Here is a 15558-nt window from a genome sequence, read left to right on the forward strand (position 1 = left end):
CATAAATCACTCTCCTTCTCCATGCCGTGTGGGGTACCCCAGGGATCATCACTTTCCCCGACCCTGTTTAACGTATACGTTACCCCATTGGCCAAACTCATACGCTCCTTCGGTTTCACAGCCATTTGTTACGCTGATGACACGCAAATTGTTGTCTCCCTAGCCGCAAAACCAGAGATCGTGGCAGCACGTTTTAACCTCTGCATGAGTCATATCCACAGCTGGATGCAGAATAACTGCTTAAAATTGAACACCGGGAAGACAGAAGTCGTTATGTTTAGAAGGGACACTTCACTTTGGAACTCCGCTTGGTGGTCTGGGACAGCAGGGCCCTGACCCCAGCCCGTAAAGAAGGTAAAAAACCTTGGAGTCCTGATCGACGACCATCTTTCTCTATCAGACCAGGTCAGCAGCATCACCTCTTTGTGTTTTTACACTTTGAAAATCCTTCGGAAGATCCTTCCCTTTATTCCTATGTCCCTTAGGAAAACGGTTGTTACTGCCTTGATCTTGTCAAAATTTGACTATTACAACTCACTCTACCTTGGAGCCAAAAAGAGTGTGATACATAAGCTGCAGACTCTGCAAAATGTTGCCGCCCAGCTATTACTAAAACTCCCTAAATTCAGTCCTATAAGTCAAGACATTCAGGAACAACTGCATTGGTTGCCCATTTTGTCTAGGTCCAGTTTAAATCTATGTGTAATGTACACAAGACCCTGTATGGGGCGGGACCTGCCCAGATCAGCCAACACATCAAGCGCTACACCAAACAGAGAAGCCTCCATTCGGCATCGGCGTCTCTGCTTGTAGTTCCGAGGGTAAAGACGTTGAAATGGGGTGGTAGAAGTTTCCGACATCTAGCCACTAGGCTATGGAACTGCCTGCCTCTGCATCTTAGAATCCAAAACAATCTGCTACAGTTCAGGAAAGAACTCAAAACCTGGTTATTCACTCGTACTTAACTGGCTGGCTGATTTCCGGGTTGCAGTCCATGGTAGCAAGCGCTAAGACGCCACGGCATTCATGCGCTCTATAAAAACCCACATTTCATTTCACTGGTCAACTTCACTCCTGTTGAGCCCAAATTGATACCAATACTTCTATTTGAATATCCGGATTGTGATTAGCCTAGGTATAATTTGAGACCTAGGACTATCAAAAACTATAGACTTTGAATAAAAAAACTATTTCTGTAGAGTTAGCAACCCTACCGGTGGTCAACACCACCAGCGTCTGGACCTGTACATAAGCTTGCCAGTGAGGCTTTGAAGTAAAGGACACTGTGAAATCTTGATGTTCTTTGGTAGAATAGATAGAGATTTTTAGGAGGTCTTAGCCACGTTACTTTGCTTTTGGCTGTTAGGTGTTTTTGATTTGTTTCTTTTTTTGAAAAGAAAAAAAAGAAGAGGCCTGCAGAAACAAGGTTATCTATCCAAGAAGGGAAGGGTAGAAAAGAGAGAAAAAGAATGGTCTGAGCATAAAGACAAATATTAGGAGAAGCATCACTCATCAAGAACATGTATTTGTACATCACACACAAATAATACAATATAAGTAAGACTAGGAGTATTGAACTGAGACCGTTTGGGAAATCACCCTCTGATCTATGGCAGGAGGGGAAGACTCCTGTGTCTGGTATAGAACAATTTTGGACCAAGAAAGTGAAAATTGTCGTGCTTCTGTGTCTTCTGATAATATTAGGAATGCTTGGGTTGTTCTGGTGGTTATAAGAAAACCACCCAGTATCTAAATTAGTGACATCAGTCACCACACCAATACCAGAGCATCTGTACATAACCCTTGCCCCTCATAAGCAAGCACACTGCTTGCAATATGTGAATAATATACTCATTCAGGTTGTACATAATGCCCATCTTGGATATAATGCTACAGATTGTTGGATATGTGACTTCCTGCCATCTTCAGTCAAAAGGAAGGCACCGCTTATTCCTCTACCTTTATCCTACAATGGGTCTTGTAGTGCCTGGTGGGAATTGAATTTTGCTTCTTATATCAAAGTTACTAATAAAACTGTACAGAGCCAGCTTAGGGATCACCTTTATTATCTATGCTGGCCAGATGCTGTTAGAATCTATGGCACTATGGAGGAGAAGGAGGAATTTACAAGCTATGATAACTACTCTATGTTATTATCCTTTAATGAGAGAAAACTGTCCAAGGTGGCTAGGATACCCATACCTGTGCATGCCCATAACATCCCCTTTTGTGTTCAAGGTGAAGGGACCCTTGCTGTTGGGAATAGTATTTGCTCCCTTACAGTGATATTAAATTGCAGTAGTTCTCCATCATTTGTAGCCTCAGCAAAACACCTATTTTGTTTGTGGTAATCAGGCTTATATCTGGCTCCCTAAAGGATGGTCAGGCAGATGCTATATTGCATTTAGTCTTCCTCCCACTTACCTTGCACAGTCTGATTATCACAGGACACATCGACTTTATAAACAGGAAGTACAGGTTGACCAGACAGATACCACGCTGCAGCAATTTATTGATGCAATGAAGGGTATAGTGCCTTTCTGGGGTCCTATGGCCAATAGTGTACAGGTGCGCCGATTGATCAGAGTAGTGGAAACTGCTATTAAGGAGAATGCTGGTGCACTCAGTAACATTACTGTAGAAATGCAAGCTACCTGTCTTGTTTCCCTTCAAAATCGTATTGTTTTAGACATTCTTTTAGCAGAGAAGGAGGGGTATGCCACTTAATTGGCAGTTCCTGCTGTGTGTATATCCCATATAACTCTCCTAATGTGAATTTGGCCATTTAAAAACTTCACAAAATTGCTGCTGAAATACATTAGGAGACTGGACTTGGTCAGGTTGGTTTAGAGAAGTGCTGCTCACATTGCGTTGGAAACTATTAGTGACAGCCTTGGTTATAAAAGGGATTATTTTAGGGTGCTGTCTATGTGTGAATTGTTTTCCCATGTGTTGCAGCATGCTCCTTTCAGCCTGCAAACCCCCTCCAGTTTCTGTTCCACAACAGAATATGCTTATGGTGCAAGAAGAAGAAATATGGGATTTAATGAACATTAGTGTTCGTGCCCTCACAGATTAGCCTTCTTACAAAGGCCAATTTGTTTCTTATTTTCTCTGTTAACAACCCTATAATGAGAATGAAGTACTGTCATAATATGACGGGCCAATCCAAATTATCTATAACTGATTCTATAGGTTAGTGATAGCAGGTAATTGGTAAATGTTGAACTCATGTTCTAGGACCATTTGAGGAAAAGGTTATATAATATGAACATGAGTGCAGATTTTTTTTTAAATCCACCTGACTTTGTCTAACGTTGTCTGAGGAATTTTTTCATGTACATGCTGACATTGTGCATTCTTTTCTTCTCCATGACCTTGGAAAAGTACCAAAAGGTTGCTAGAATATTTACACTTTGTTAATCATTTGCGCTTCTCTGAGATGGAAAGCCACACTTGCTTTTTTTCCATTCAATTTGCAATTAGTAATGGTTTGTGATCTTCTCTTACATTACTTACCTGGAAAACGTAGTGTTTAGCTATTCTTTTTGTACGTATAACTGGAAGGAAATTTCCAATGGATTAGGGGAGGGGAGTGGAGTCTGTAAGCAGACTTGTTTGAAGTAGAGTATAAATATGAAAGGAGAACTCTTTCAGTTGTTCATTACCTTCATGGAACATGATTTTTCCTTGTTGGTTTTGCACCCACTTAAGGATGAATAAACTGCTCTGTTTTACCTCCGACTACCTGTACTCCTTTGGATTTAAGTGGACAAGAGTGGAATTGTCCAGAGCGCAGAGGTGCCTTCTCCACATGATGAAGAAATATTTTGTACTTATTGTTCTTTAGTCTTTTCATACATGTTGGCCACACATGACGGGACTTCAAAAATCAGTGTGTAGGAAAGGCAAAAGGTTCAAGGGTTCACAATTGAACAGAAAAAATCTTTACAATAGGAGAAGTTGTGTTTCTATCACGAGACAGGATAAAAAGACCTACATGGAGAAGGTTTGGGCTGTAGCATTTGTTTATCGAAAAATTAAGGCTATATTATGTTTGGTATCCCCTTATGGTGGAACCTTTACTAATTATGTAAACGTCTTCCTAACCAATCTTATTTGAACTCACTGCAAGTAAGAGAGACACACCATTTCATTCCTGGGTTGTAGTTCCATTTGTTCACCTTATTGTAAAAGCACGTTCTAGTCCTCACTTAAAGTTTAGGGCTACTCCTCATTGAAGAAATCAGCCACCCGCCACTCTGATATGCAGGTTGTATCACATGTTTGAAGTACATAACCTTGCCTAAAAAATAAACTGGCTACCTATGCACACTTACTATGCTGGTGTTATTAGCACGGGACTAGTAATGGAAAAAATTAATTAAAAAAACAATAAAATTAAATGAATAAGCAATACGTTTTTTCTTCTGCCATCACTATGAAGGAAGGTGACCTCGCCATCCTGAAATAATGTATTAATTTGTTGGCTCACCTTGTTGTCTTTGCCCACAAACTTGAAAACGGGAACTTGGAAATGCTTGGCAAGATGATCCTTAGAAGTGTACTGTTTTACAGATTCATCTGAGACACACCTGGCAAAAGCAAAGAATCGATTTCTGTTACAACTCCATTACTTTAACAGACAGGACAAAGGAATTCTGGCACAATGAAGAAGAAAGAGAGGGTAGGGAAAATAGAGTGAGATCATTAGGAATGGACAATAGCAGTAAACTGTCTTAATCAGCAATTGTTACAAGTTTGTTTAAATTGATCTGAAGAAGTATTACATATATTTCGTTTTTGTCACGTTCAGTTTTCTATATAAGGATAAATGTCATAGGAGAGAAAAGGGATGCAGCATCTGTTGTACCTGACAGCTGCCCCACAAACTCCTGAGAGGGACGTACAACTCAATAATGGTTTCAGTTTTGTGAATGAAAGGAGACTTCTGTAGTTGTGGTCACGAAGTCAGGCTCAACATGAGCCCCTGTCAGGTGATCTAGCGCCATCACTAAAATTACCATACTCCTTCCCCATGATTTGTGACCACTGGAGTGTTAATCTAGATGCCACTGATATTTACTCTATGAAAACTTTCTAGGGGTTTGAGATTCAAGATTTGAGAGTCAAGGTCAGGAGTAAAGTTGGGTTGTGAAAAGGGCAAATTGTTGAAAGTCACCCCCATTATGGAGAAAAATATCATAAGTGTGGCGATGTGCTGGGTGGTGTGCTGTACTGACCTTCAAAACCTAGGGCCCTCTGTACGAAATACTGATCTTAAAAAATGGTTATGAATTGCAACCAGGGGTATTATGTTTGTTCACCAATTGGTTATAGACAATTCTATTGTACCTTTCCCTCAATGGCAAACACAATATCATTTGCCTACCTAATTTCTAAAGAAATATGAATTAATGTCCTCCGCTCTCCATTCCTCTTTTCTCATTCACCAGCTCCCTTCTTCTCCAGTTGCACCCTGTGTCCTCGGTCCTCTGACACCTCTGGATTTGGTCCACCATGATTCTATTCCCAAAGATTCTTGTATATAAAACATTGTTGTCACCTACTAAAAGTTCTCTTGAATTATTATAGGAACAGTTCTATCCATATATTTTCCTGTACAATTCTGGGATAGACTTTGGCTTAAGATATTCGATGCCTCCAAAGCTGCTTGTGTTAATCAATCCCTTTTTTTAAAATTTACAATAGGGCTGTTACTACCCCAGAATGTATTTCTAAATTTGACCCATCTGCTTCTTCATTATGTTGGTCATGTTCCATATGGAATGGCTCTTTAACACATTTGTTATATTGCTCCCATATTAATACATTTTGGAACTCTATTTGGTCTAAATGTTTGAAGATTTTCAAATGTACTATACCACTAACTTTCCAAACTGTTTTCTTAGGTTCCTTAACACCTAGTGGCTGATTACGATGTGTTAGGAAATGGCTTTGACGATCGGAGCCATTTCCTAACGCATCGTAATCAGACGATTGGATACCTTTCTGACCGACCCATTTTGATTTTGTCGCTCGGAAAGGAATCCGACTGGTCATTCCGACTGACCTCCGACTGGCTTTCTGTGCCGGCCTTTCCGACACAGAAAGGCTGTCGGAAGCCAATTTTGGGGGCCCCCAGCAGGGCCCCCATGGGTGCACGGCCTCCGGTTGGTAGTCGAGGGGGCACCTATGGTGCCTCCATTGATCCCTGCATCCTGTGGCAGGCACCTTGGTGCAGGGATGAACTGTACCTCTTCTTTACAATGAGAGCATGCATTCCAGTCGGAATGCATTCTTTACAATGGGAGCATGCATTTTGACTTTAATGCTTGCTCTCATTGTAAAGAATAGGAGTGCGACCGAACACTGTTCGGTCGCATCTTAATTAGTCGGTCGGGACCGCCGACAGGAGATAGGGCCGTACCATGACTGAAACGATGTCGGGCGGACTTCGTAAATAGGCCCCTAGTTTTGAACATTTATCTCCTAAAACTTTGTTATTTGATATTTTTTTTGCACTTGCTTTTAAAGTTATACTTTCTTGTTGGAAAGATGTTTCTAAACTATCTATGTTAACATTGTGGAATTTTATAAGTGATGAACATAGAATTCATACTGTTTCTTCTTTGATGTTACATCAGAAGATTAAATCTGATTTATACTGGTTACCTTTCACTACCTTTCTCTCCTCACACTCATCAATACCTTAATCAAATCTGTTTCTTTTCTTCCCCCTCACCTCTTTTCTATTTTCCACTCCCTTTTCCTCCTCTTCTTTTTCTTTTTTCCTTCTATCTCCTCTTACTTTTATATAAAATAATCTTTTTATTCCACACTTTTGTCTCTTAAGATTGCAATATTTGTTGATGTATGCATTTCTTCACAAAGGTTATTTCTTTTTTGTATTGCTCTTTGAATCTTCAATAAAAACCATTAAAAAAATAAATTGCAACCAGTATTTTTGAGACTTGTGAAGAACTCTATGAACTAACCAATGCACTAAAAGGGTGGTTCATAAAATTCTGATTCGGAGTGCTCTGTAATCCAATATATCTAATGATTATTAATGAGGTAGGTCACAAATTGCGACTCACCATCACAGGCAACATGGTTTTCTGGGTTCAGCCAACCACTTGCTAGTTCAGCAGACCACCTAATCACCTTTAAATATAATTAACTTTTTTCCTTAAAGGAAATGGTGCTGTATTTAAAAAGTAAAAGTTTACTTTTTTCAAATTGTTTTATTAGAGTTGGCAGAGGTCCCCTGGATCACTGCCTTCTCCTTAACAAACCCGTTTTTTATATCCACAATAGGGAAGGTGTGCCAAGGGGACCCTTTCCCTTTTGCGAATGGGTTACAATCCAACTCGGGATCATGGTTGCAAAACATTTATAGATGTCCTAAAGATTTGTATTTAGAACTGCCGCCTACAACACAGCTCTTCTAAATAGCGAATCAGTTTGGGGTCGCAATCCCATTTTAGGAGCAAGCAAAATTTTACCCACTCCTAAATTGTGGTTGGTACATAGGAAACCCCTATTTTGGCAACAACTCTCAATCGGAGTGTTCGCGACTGTAAAATAGGTTCATAAATCTAGCCCATAGAGCACACAGATCGTTATTTCTTGAGCCATGGAAAAGCAGGGTCAGTCAAAGGCAAAATCATTTATTTTGCGAACAGTAACCAAAATGTCAGCTGGATTAGAAACAATATTTGATTATCACTAAAAGAGATTCAGTGGCTTATCAAGAGTGCCATGAGAACATGGGAACGCATTTAGTATGGGTTCCCAAAACCCCCCTCCTGCCTCAGTCCACAAGGTTAGACCTCATGTTGACATGCCTTATGTTGACGTGCAGTAATACCTGCACATCGTTGGAACCCAATGACACTGCACCCCATGAAGAGGAAGAGTATAATTTTGTAGAAATGCTTTTTTAGCAGAGGATATAGGCCTGGGTTTTCCTTTCATAAAAAAATATTTTTCATTAACTATAAGTGGAACCGTTTGAACTTAAGATCACTATTGACACTGCACTGTGAGAGAGGCAGGCACAGGTTGATGTACTCTAAGGAAACGCCGTGTTAACTGAGGGAGCACTACAAGAAATTGAACTTATAATGTAATACTGCGCTGAGCCAGGCAAGCAGATAGCTTTACAGTGGGACAACATAACAGCACACCTGCACCACATAAAGATACTCTAGGCGCTGATGATAGATTTTTGACAACAAAATATTTTTATCATTTTTCAAGCACATAATGATGAACGGCTGACTTTACTCACCAGGATTCAAGTTTGTGGCAAAATGGTTAAGGACATGAACCGGTGATGGATGTATTAGTGCACCATTTTACATTGTTTGCAATTGAAATGGTATTTTGAATCTGCATTGGTAAAGTGAGCAAGATTGTGTGGTTAAGCTGCAGTCAGGTAACAGTGCATTTGCAGAAAGAGGCTTCTTGGAGACATTGAAATTGCTTTTTAACCCTTAATTGGTACCATGAAACCGGCAGGCCTAGTTGACTTGCGGTGTGACAGAACAATGGCTTACATGTGGCATGAAACAATTTGCTGCGTAACTACGCAATGAGAGTGGGATGCAGGCTGTAGTTGGTTTGTAGTAGCAAGGACTTCTGAAATGCCTGACTGAAAAAAACATTTCATTTTGAAAGGGGTTATCTGCCTCGCCTCACACTCCAGCCATTTGGAACCACCCTGCCCACTCACTGAAAACCCTCTACTCCCAGAGATGTGAGGTCTCTAACTGGTTGCAATAGATTTGAACACTGGTGAAATCCCTCAAGCATCCCTGGAAGGTTTGAGGGACCAATCAAATTGCTTAATACTTTGGCCAAAAAAGAGATTTGGCCAGATGCTATTTAATTTCCATGAAGTCTTGCCAATATAGCCCTATTGCACCCCTACACTTATTATTGCTGGTTTTTACTGCTTTTGGAAGGTTTTTGACTTATTGTATGTACAGTTATTGTACAATTCAACTCCCACGTTACAAACTGGATTAACAAATGTACAATGGTATGTTTTGTCAAGTAATTAGAGTCAAACCTTATGTGTTGTCACTTCTTGAAAAGCCAACTAGAAATTATTAGAAAGTATGTGATGTCATTTTGGTGAAATGATGTGAGAATATGCCTGACTAATGGATAAAAAATGTAGAAAAACTATTAATGCCAACTTTTCTTAACAGCTAGGGGCACACCAACATAGAAATCGACATTTGTATGCACCTCTTCCACTGAATAAAAGCTGGGAAAATACATACGCATATGATTCCAAGCTAGGTTTTTCTTAGCATCATCATATCTGGAAAAATCCCCAAAGTCCCTAGAAAATATATACATGGCAAAACGAGTTGAGAAAAAAAAGAATATCTACATGGCTTTTTACCTTGAGTAGATAAAAATATATGGCACGATTATAAAAATTGATACACTACAAGATGGTGGCCATTAAAATGGGCTAGTGGGGATAGATGGATATATATGTCAAAGTGACTAAAATAATTTAATAGCATAACACCAGCGTAGCAGTAACTGGATTTCGTATTCATGTACACATAAAAAAGAAAAACAAAGTGGTTGGACTGGAAGTTTCGATACCAGTGGCTTAGTTCCCAGGATCTCTTGGGACACTCCAAGATGGCGGCGGAAATAACATGACGCAAGGGGACGTATTTTTTGACAACACACAGGTGTTGGCAATAAGCGGGCTGTTTAAATGGTGCCCTCGAACGACACGGGCTACTTGCACTGCTGACTCCATGCTGTCACGCAAGCTGACGAAGAACTGAAGTAAGTAATTGATCAAATGGGTGGATGTATTAATAGAGTTGCCTTGACAGTGTTGCATTGGGGGACCACTGGGCACAATGAATAGAGCACTGTGGCAACACAGTATACATCTGGGACACGATGTAAGGATATTTTCACGTGACGTTATTACTGAACCCCTTCTCCCTTGAATGATGGGATTGTCGTCTCGGTTTTATAAGTTGAGTTTTTAATGGAGAATCATGCTACTGCTGGATTCTCTCTTAATCTGAAATGTTGCTTGGAGGCATTGTCTGATAACACCACTGGGGCTGCTGGGTAACATGCTTTAGTTCGGATGGGAACAACAAACAGAGACGTTTGTAAAATTATTGCACTAGGCTTTTTGGGCACAGGGGAAAACAATGAAAAGGAAAGGATGATATAGACTGAATAGTCCCGCCTAGTTATGGAGCAAATATATCTATTTTTGAGGTCGCATGCAAATATGATAATGGCTTTTAAAGCGCGCTACCTTATTATAAGTCAAGTCCAGGCAATGTGGTCTTTATTTACTGAATGAGGATGTGAGGATATAGGATGCATAGTTCAAACTGATTTTTGAACAAATGTTGTTACCCATGAGGCTGCGTGCAAATACATCAGTTCTCAAAGTAGGGCACTTCATTACAAGTTAGGTCCAACTTATCGGATCATCAACTACTAAATGGGAACGTGAGGAACTGAAAGATGTACTGATTCACAAAGAATACATAATTAATTAGTTACGTATTTGAAATTTCATTTTTTAATAGGGTCACGAATGGGGTAATACCGACTGTAGTACTACACCCAGGCTGAAGATCCAAGTATAAGACGGATCGCTACAGACTTTTATCTATACACCTACAAATGAATGACATTGGGATGAATTTCGTCTTAAACAAAGGTAGGAATATATTAGCTCATCTACACCCAACTTTTCAGATGCAATTCTTCTCAAAGCATCCCTTTTATTCAGGTTACTTATGACATTTCTATAAATTGTGTTCATTAGATAATTCTTTTAAATTCACCAAAAGAGAAGGAGTTGAACAAGGCTAAGATTCTTCAAGATAATAGGCCAAACAGCTTTTGGTAAGATCAGCTTACATATAAGCTCTTTTAGGGGACATTAGTTTGGAATATAAAATAAATTGATAAAATTGTATAAAGTCTTTCGTATGTTATTTAATGTACTTTAAACATGCTTTAGTGCTCCATCCCACCTGGAGCACGACATCATGTGTGGTAGCACTGTAATGGAATATTGTACACATTGATTATTGTTAGAATGTTTCTAAATTCAGCAGGGACAGCAACTAAATTTAGACTGCTTGTAATGAATTGACCTGTGGCACTCTCGTCCTACCTAGACTGTACATTGTTATCAATTGTTTAGAAAAACAGAGTTATCGTGACAGTTTAGGCTTAATGATATACCTCTGTTGAGTATGTAACTAAAAGATGCAAACATGTTTTTAAAAATATACTTACATGGTTTTAAATTCTGTAAATATAATCTGTATATATGTATATTGTTTGTAGCCCTAAAGAAGTCCGAGAGGACGAAACACATTGGCTACGGGTTTATCCATGTGAAGGCAGAGTCACGAATAAAGGAATTGAAACTTGCCTGCCGAATTGATGTCTTGCTTAACTATGGAGCTAAAAAATACTAATGAATGAAAAAATCATTGATGTAATTATACTGCGTTTGTGTATGACTACAAATAAGTGTGCTGGATCATTCAGTTTCATATGTTGTTGAGGGATCTTTCTGATCTCGGGAGACTTAGGGGTTTTGAGTCTTAGGTCCTGAGCACCTAAACAGGCTATTTGATACGTTACCTCACAACTAGATATGTGCAGTCCCATTTGCCTCAATCCCCGAAAAAATTATTTCTATGGCAGTATAAAAATCGACATCTGTATGCACCTCTTCCATTTAGGGTAAAAGTACTGAATAAAAGCTGGGGAAATACATAAGCATATGATTTCAAGCTAGGTTTTTCTTGGTGTTATCATATCTGGAAAATGATTCTCTAAAGTCCCTAGAAAATATATATTGGCAACGTAACCAGCTATATCACTGGAAATTATATTACAATTATACCCCTATTTTTTACTAGAGAAGAGTTTAATTTTACCATTGGTTCACATTGGTGAGCAAAACTGTGTCCCCCCCCCCCCCCTTATAAACCACTCAAATGTTGAACTCCTACGTATAACTCACCAACCCTTCATTCTTGGTCTACTTTACATTTTATGGTCCAAATAATCTATCAGTTTCATTGCCTTTGATTGAACCAAGGCACACCCATAACTCGGTGCGGTATTTAGACAAAATATTGCGTTCAAAATAAAGGGAGACAGAAATATCGGTAGAACAATATTGTGATTCAAAATTATTGTGATGCAAATATATAATTGTCAAGAATATCATTTTTTTGCTATAAGTAATATCGTTTTTTAGAATATAGTTTTTAATATCGTTTTCAGTAATATATTTGAAAAAATATTGTTTTCAAATTAGTTTAATGTGCTTTAGTTATATTAATTTTATGTGTTACTATTGTTTGTATAATCGTTATTTTTTTAATATAGTTTGTAATTTTAAGTAATTTAAAATGTAGTATTTAATAGTAATTTATAGTGCTGTAGCAGGTTTTTGTAGTGGAATAGGGTGGGAAGTTAATTAAGTAATAATATTTAAAATTATTATTGTTAATTAATTATGTAATTAATTTATAATTATGTAATTTGTTTAATGCTGATTTTTTTTAGTTATACATTCGGTGCGGGCTTATAGCTTTGTATGTGCAAAGAGTGAGAGGATAATTAAGTAATAATTAACTATTAATTGTTAATTCAATATTTATTTGATTCTTAATTATGTCAATTGTTTAATACTGATTTATTTTAGCTATATTGCAGGTGTGGGCTGCTGGTTTATTACGGGTATAGGGTAGTCAGTTACATAAAATTAAATTTGATTTAATTTAAAGTCTTTTTTTTACATTATTTGTTATTTGCTTACTAACTATGTAAAATAACTACGTTATTAATAATTGAGTAACTGTTCTAATGTTTAATTTATTTTTCTATGGATTTTAGTATTTATATGTGTATTTCACATGTATTTTACTTTTTTCGGATGAGTTGATTGGAGAAAAAAATTGCTTTTCTTTTATAATAGATATTTATGTGTAATTTATTCATCAGTAATCAGTTATGTATATTATATAACAATTTATAACTTTCTTACCATTTTTTATTAAATTTTAAGTGTTTGTGAAAGTTGGTTTGTGCTATGATATTATTATGTGGACTATTTTTAATATATTAATTGAAATTAAATCCATTACTAATGATTTTATCTTTTTGGTAGTTAGGGAAAGATGTAATTAGATTTTTTCCTTACCTTTTTTTCTTTATATATTTATTGTCTTTTAAAATGCCTGCTTTCTCCACACAAATAGGCTCCAGAACGCTCAGGTTTTCACCATGATACATTTTATTGTGCTCACAAATGTTATGGTTTTCAACCGCAGCCACGGTCTTTTTCAAACTAAATGCCGTTGCCATATTCAAATTCATTTATACACATTCCCGGGAGTTTAAAATCGACTTAAAGTGACAGTGCAACATTTCAAGTTTAAAGTGACATGTTTGTTAAAAACCAAAGCACCCTATCCCATTGATTTAAACAATTCAAAAACACGTGAATACATTGACAAGTGCCTGAACATATGAATATCTAAAAAACCAATTCAAACAGCATGCACTTCGCATTAGCTACTGCCAGCAATTATTCAGAGATACACAGTTATAAATGTATAATGCTATGTTGGTGTAATTATGAGAGCAATTGCTGACTATGTGGCAATAAAATTAATTCGACCCATAATTGCACAGCAAAATAAGCATAATTGAAGTTACTCCCATAATACACCAGTTGTAAATACTTTATAATCAAGGGCAAGTGCCCATATTGACCCTGCATATCAATAAACTGTAATCACATTTTTCAAGCTATAACTTCCTGCTGTGAATGGTGAGATCTATTTAAAGATAAAGTGCAAAAACCAATAATACTCCAAGAGTAAAAGTGATTTGAAGAAAAAGGAATTACAACATCAATTTGGAGTGGAACATCGGAGCTAAAATGTAAAAATTATTTCATTCATAGTTGATATACAGATATATTGCTGGACACCGAACCGATACAATTATATTTTCTAAAAATTACAAATGAACATGCAAATCTTCCTCGATATTCAGGCCATTCGGAATCTTTAAATTAAAACGTAAAATATACCTCGATTCCAATTGCCCCAAAAATCTTTCTTTGTTGCCACCCCTTAGTCTTTTTGGCACTTGATTCAGCACAAAATATTCCAACCTATTGACATTGCTGTCATGCGTCTGTTCCAAGTGTCTTGCCACTGGATAAGCCCAGTCTTTATTTTTACTAGCTCTAAGGTGCTGTACAATGCATTGATGCGCCCGTAAAATATTGTGCCCATATAGATCTTGTGGCAGCTACATCTTAGCACATATATGGCAAATTCACTTCTGCAGGTGAGTGGCTTCGTTATCTGCCATTGCCTGTCTGAAAATGGCAGAGGTACCCCTGTTGTATTTGTACCATATTTACATGCTTTACATTTATAGTATCGTCCGAAGCCTCTACTCCCACTCAACCATGTTGTTTGTTGTACTACCCCCGAGCTGTTAACCATCAGATCTTCCCTCATAGATCGAGCCTTACAGAAGGTTATGAGTGGATTTTTGGGTGGATTTTAGGCCCTATTACGGAATCACTATATAGTATATGCCAATGTTTTTAAAAGATGGCTCGAATTTATTGACGTTGCATATTAAAACTTGTAATAAAGCCAAACCTTTGCTTATTATCATCTTCAGATGTGGTGCTATTGGTGTCTGTAAATATAAGTTGTTCTCTGGGTTTCAGATTTGCTTTACACTTTGCTTGTTCAAGGATGGCTCTATTGTATTCTCTTGCTTCAAACCTCTTAGACAGATCTAATTGTGCTATCTGAAGCTGGTGAGGATTGCTACAATTTCTCCTCATATGGAGGTTTCCGGCATAGGGAATACTATTTTTAGGTTTTGTGGGATGGAAACTCCATGCATGCAGCACAGTATTGCCTGCAGTGCTCTTTCTGAATATTTTAATTGTATTTTTCCATCCACTACATTGATGGTTAGGTTTAGAAAATGTACTTCTGTATCACTGAGATATGAAGTGAAATGTAAATTCAGATCACTGATGTTAAACTTGTTTACAAAATCCTCTGCTGATGATCTGGTGCCATGCCATAGGACAAACAGATCATCAATATAGCGTGACAAGAGTATCACATTTTCATTCATCTCTTTGCCATATTGATTGGCTAGCACCTGCTCCTCCCATCAGCCCATATGCAGATTCGAATAGCTGGGGGCGAAGCAGGTGCCCATGGCAGTACCTCTCATTTGTTGATATAGATCTGAAACAAACAGAAATATGTTGTTACGTAGGCACCATCCTTGCATATCTAAAAACATTTCTGTGTGTTTGTACAGAGACAGAGGTTGAAAACTTAAAAAATTTCAAACTGCCTTATAATGCCAATCAAGTGGGAGATAGTTGTGTATAGAGAAATGACGTATAATGTGATTATTGGATAATCAGGTTCTCAGTCAACATCATAGATTTTTTTCAGGAAA

The 15558-nt window shown here is 37.8% G+C and overlaps 1 protein-coding gene across 1 annotated transcript in view; it reads right to left on the reverse strand.

The window, feature by feature from the left end:
• Positions 1 to 15558, reverse strand: part of OIT3 (oncoprotein induced transcript 3) — a 471035-nt gene that overhangs the window by 42332 nt on the left and 413145 nt on the right. The window contains exon 8 of the mRNA XM_085603821.1: positions 4496 to 4595. Coding sequence (XP_085459947.1) covers positions 4496 to 4595 — 100 coding nt within the window. The remainder of the gene's footprint in view (positions 1 to 4495; positions 4596 to 15558) is intronic.

This window comes from Triturus cristatus, chromosome 1_2 (genome assembly GCF_964204655.1).
Source record: "Triturus cristatus chromosome 1_2, aTriCri1.1, whole genome shotgun sequence".
In the NCBI taxonomy this organism is placed as follows: Eukaryota; Metazoa; Chordata; class Amphibia; order Caudata; family Salamandridae; genus Triturus; species Triturus cristatus.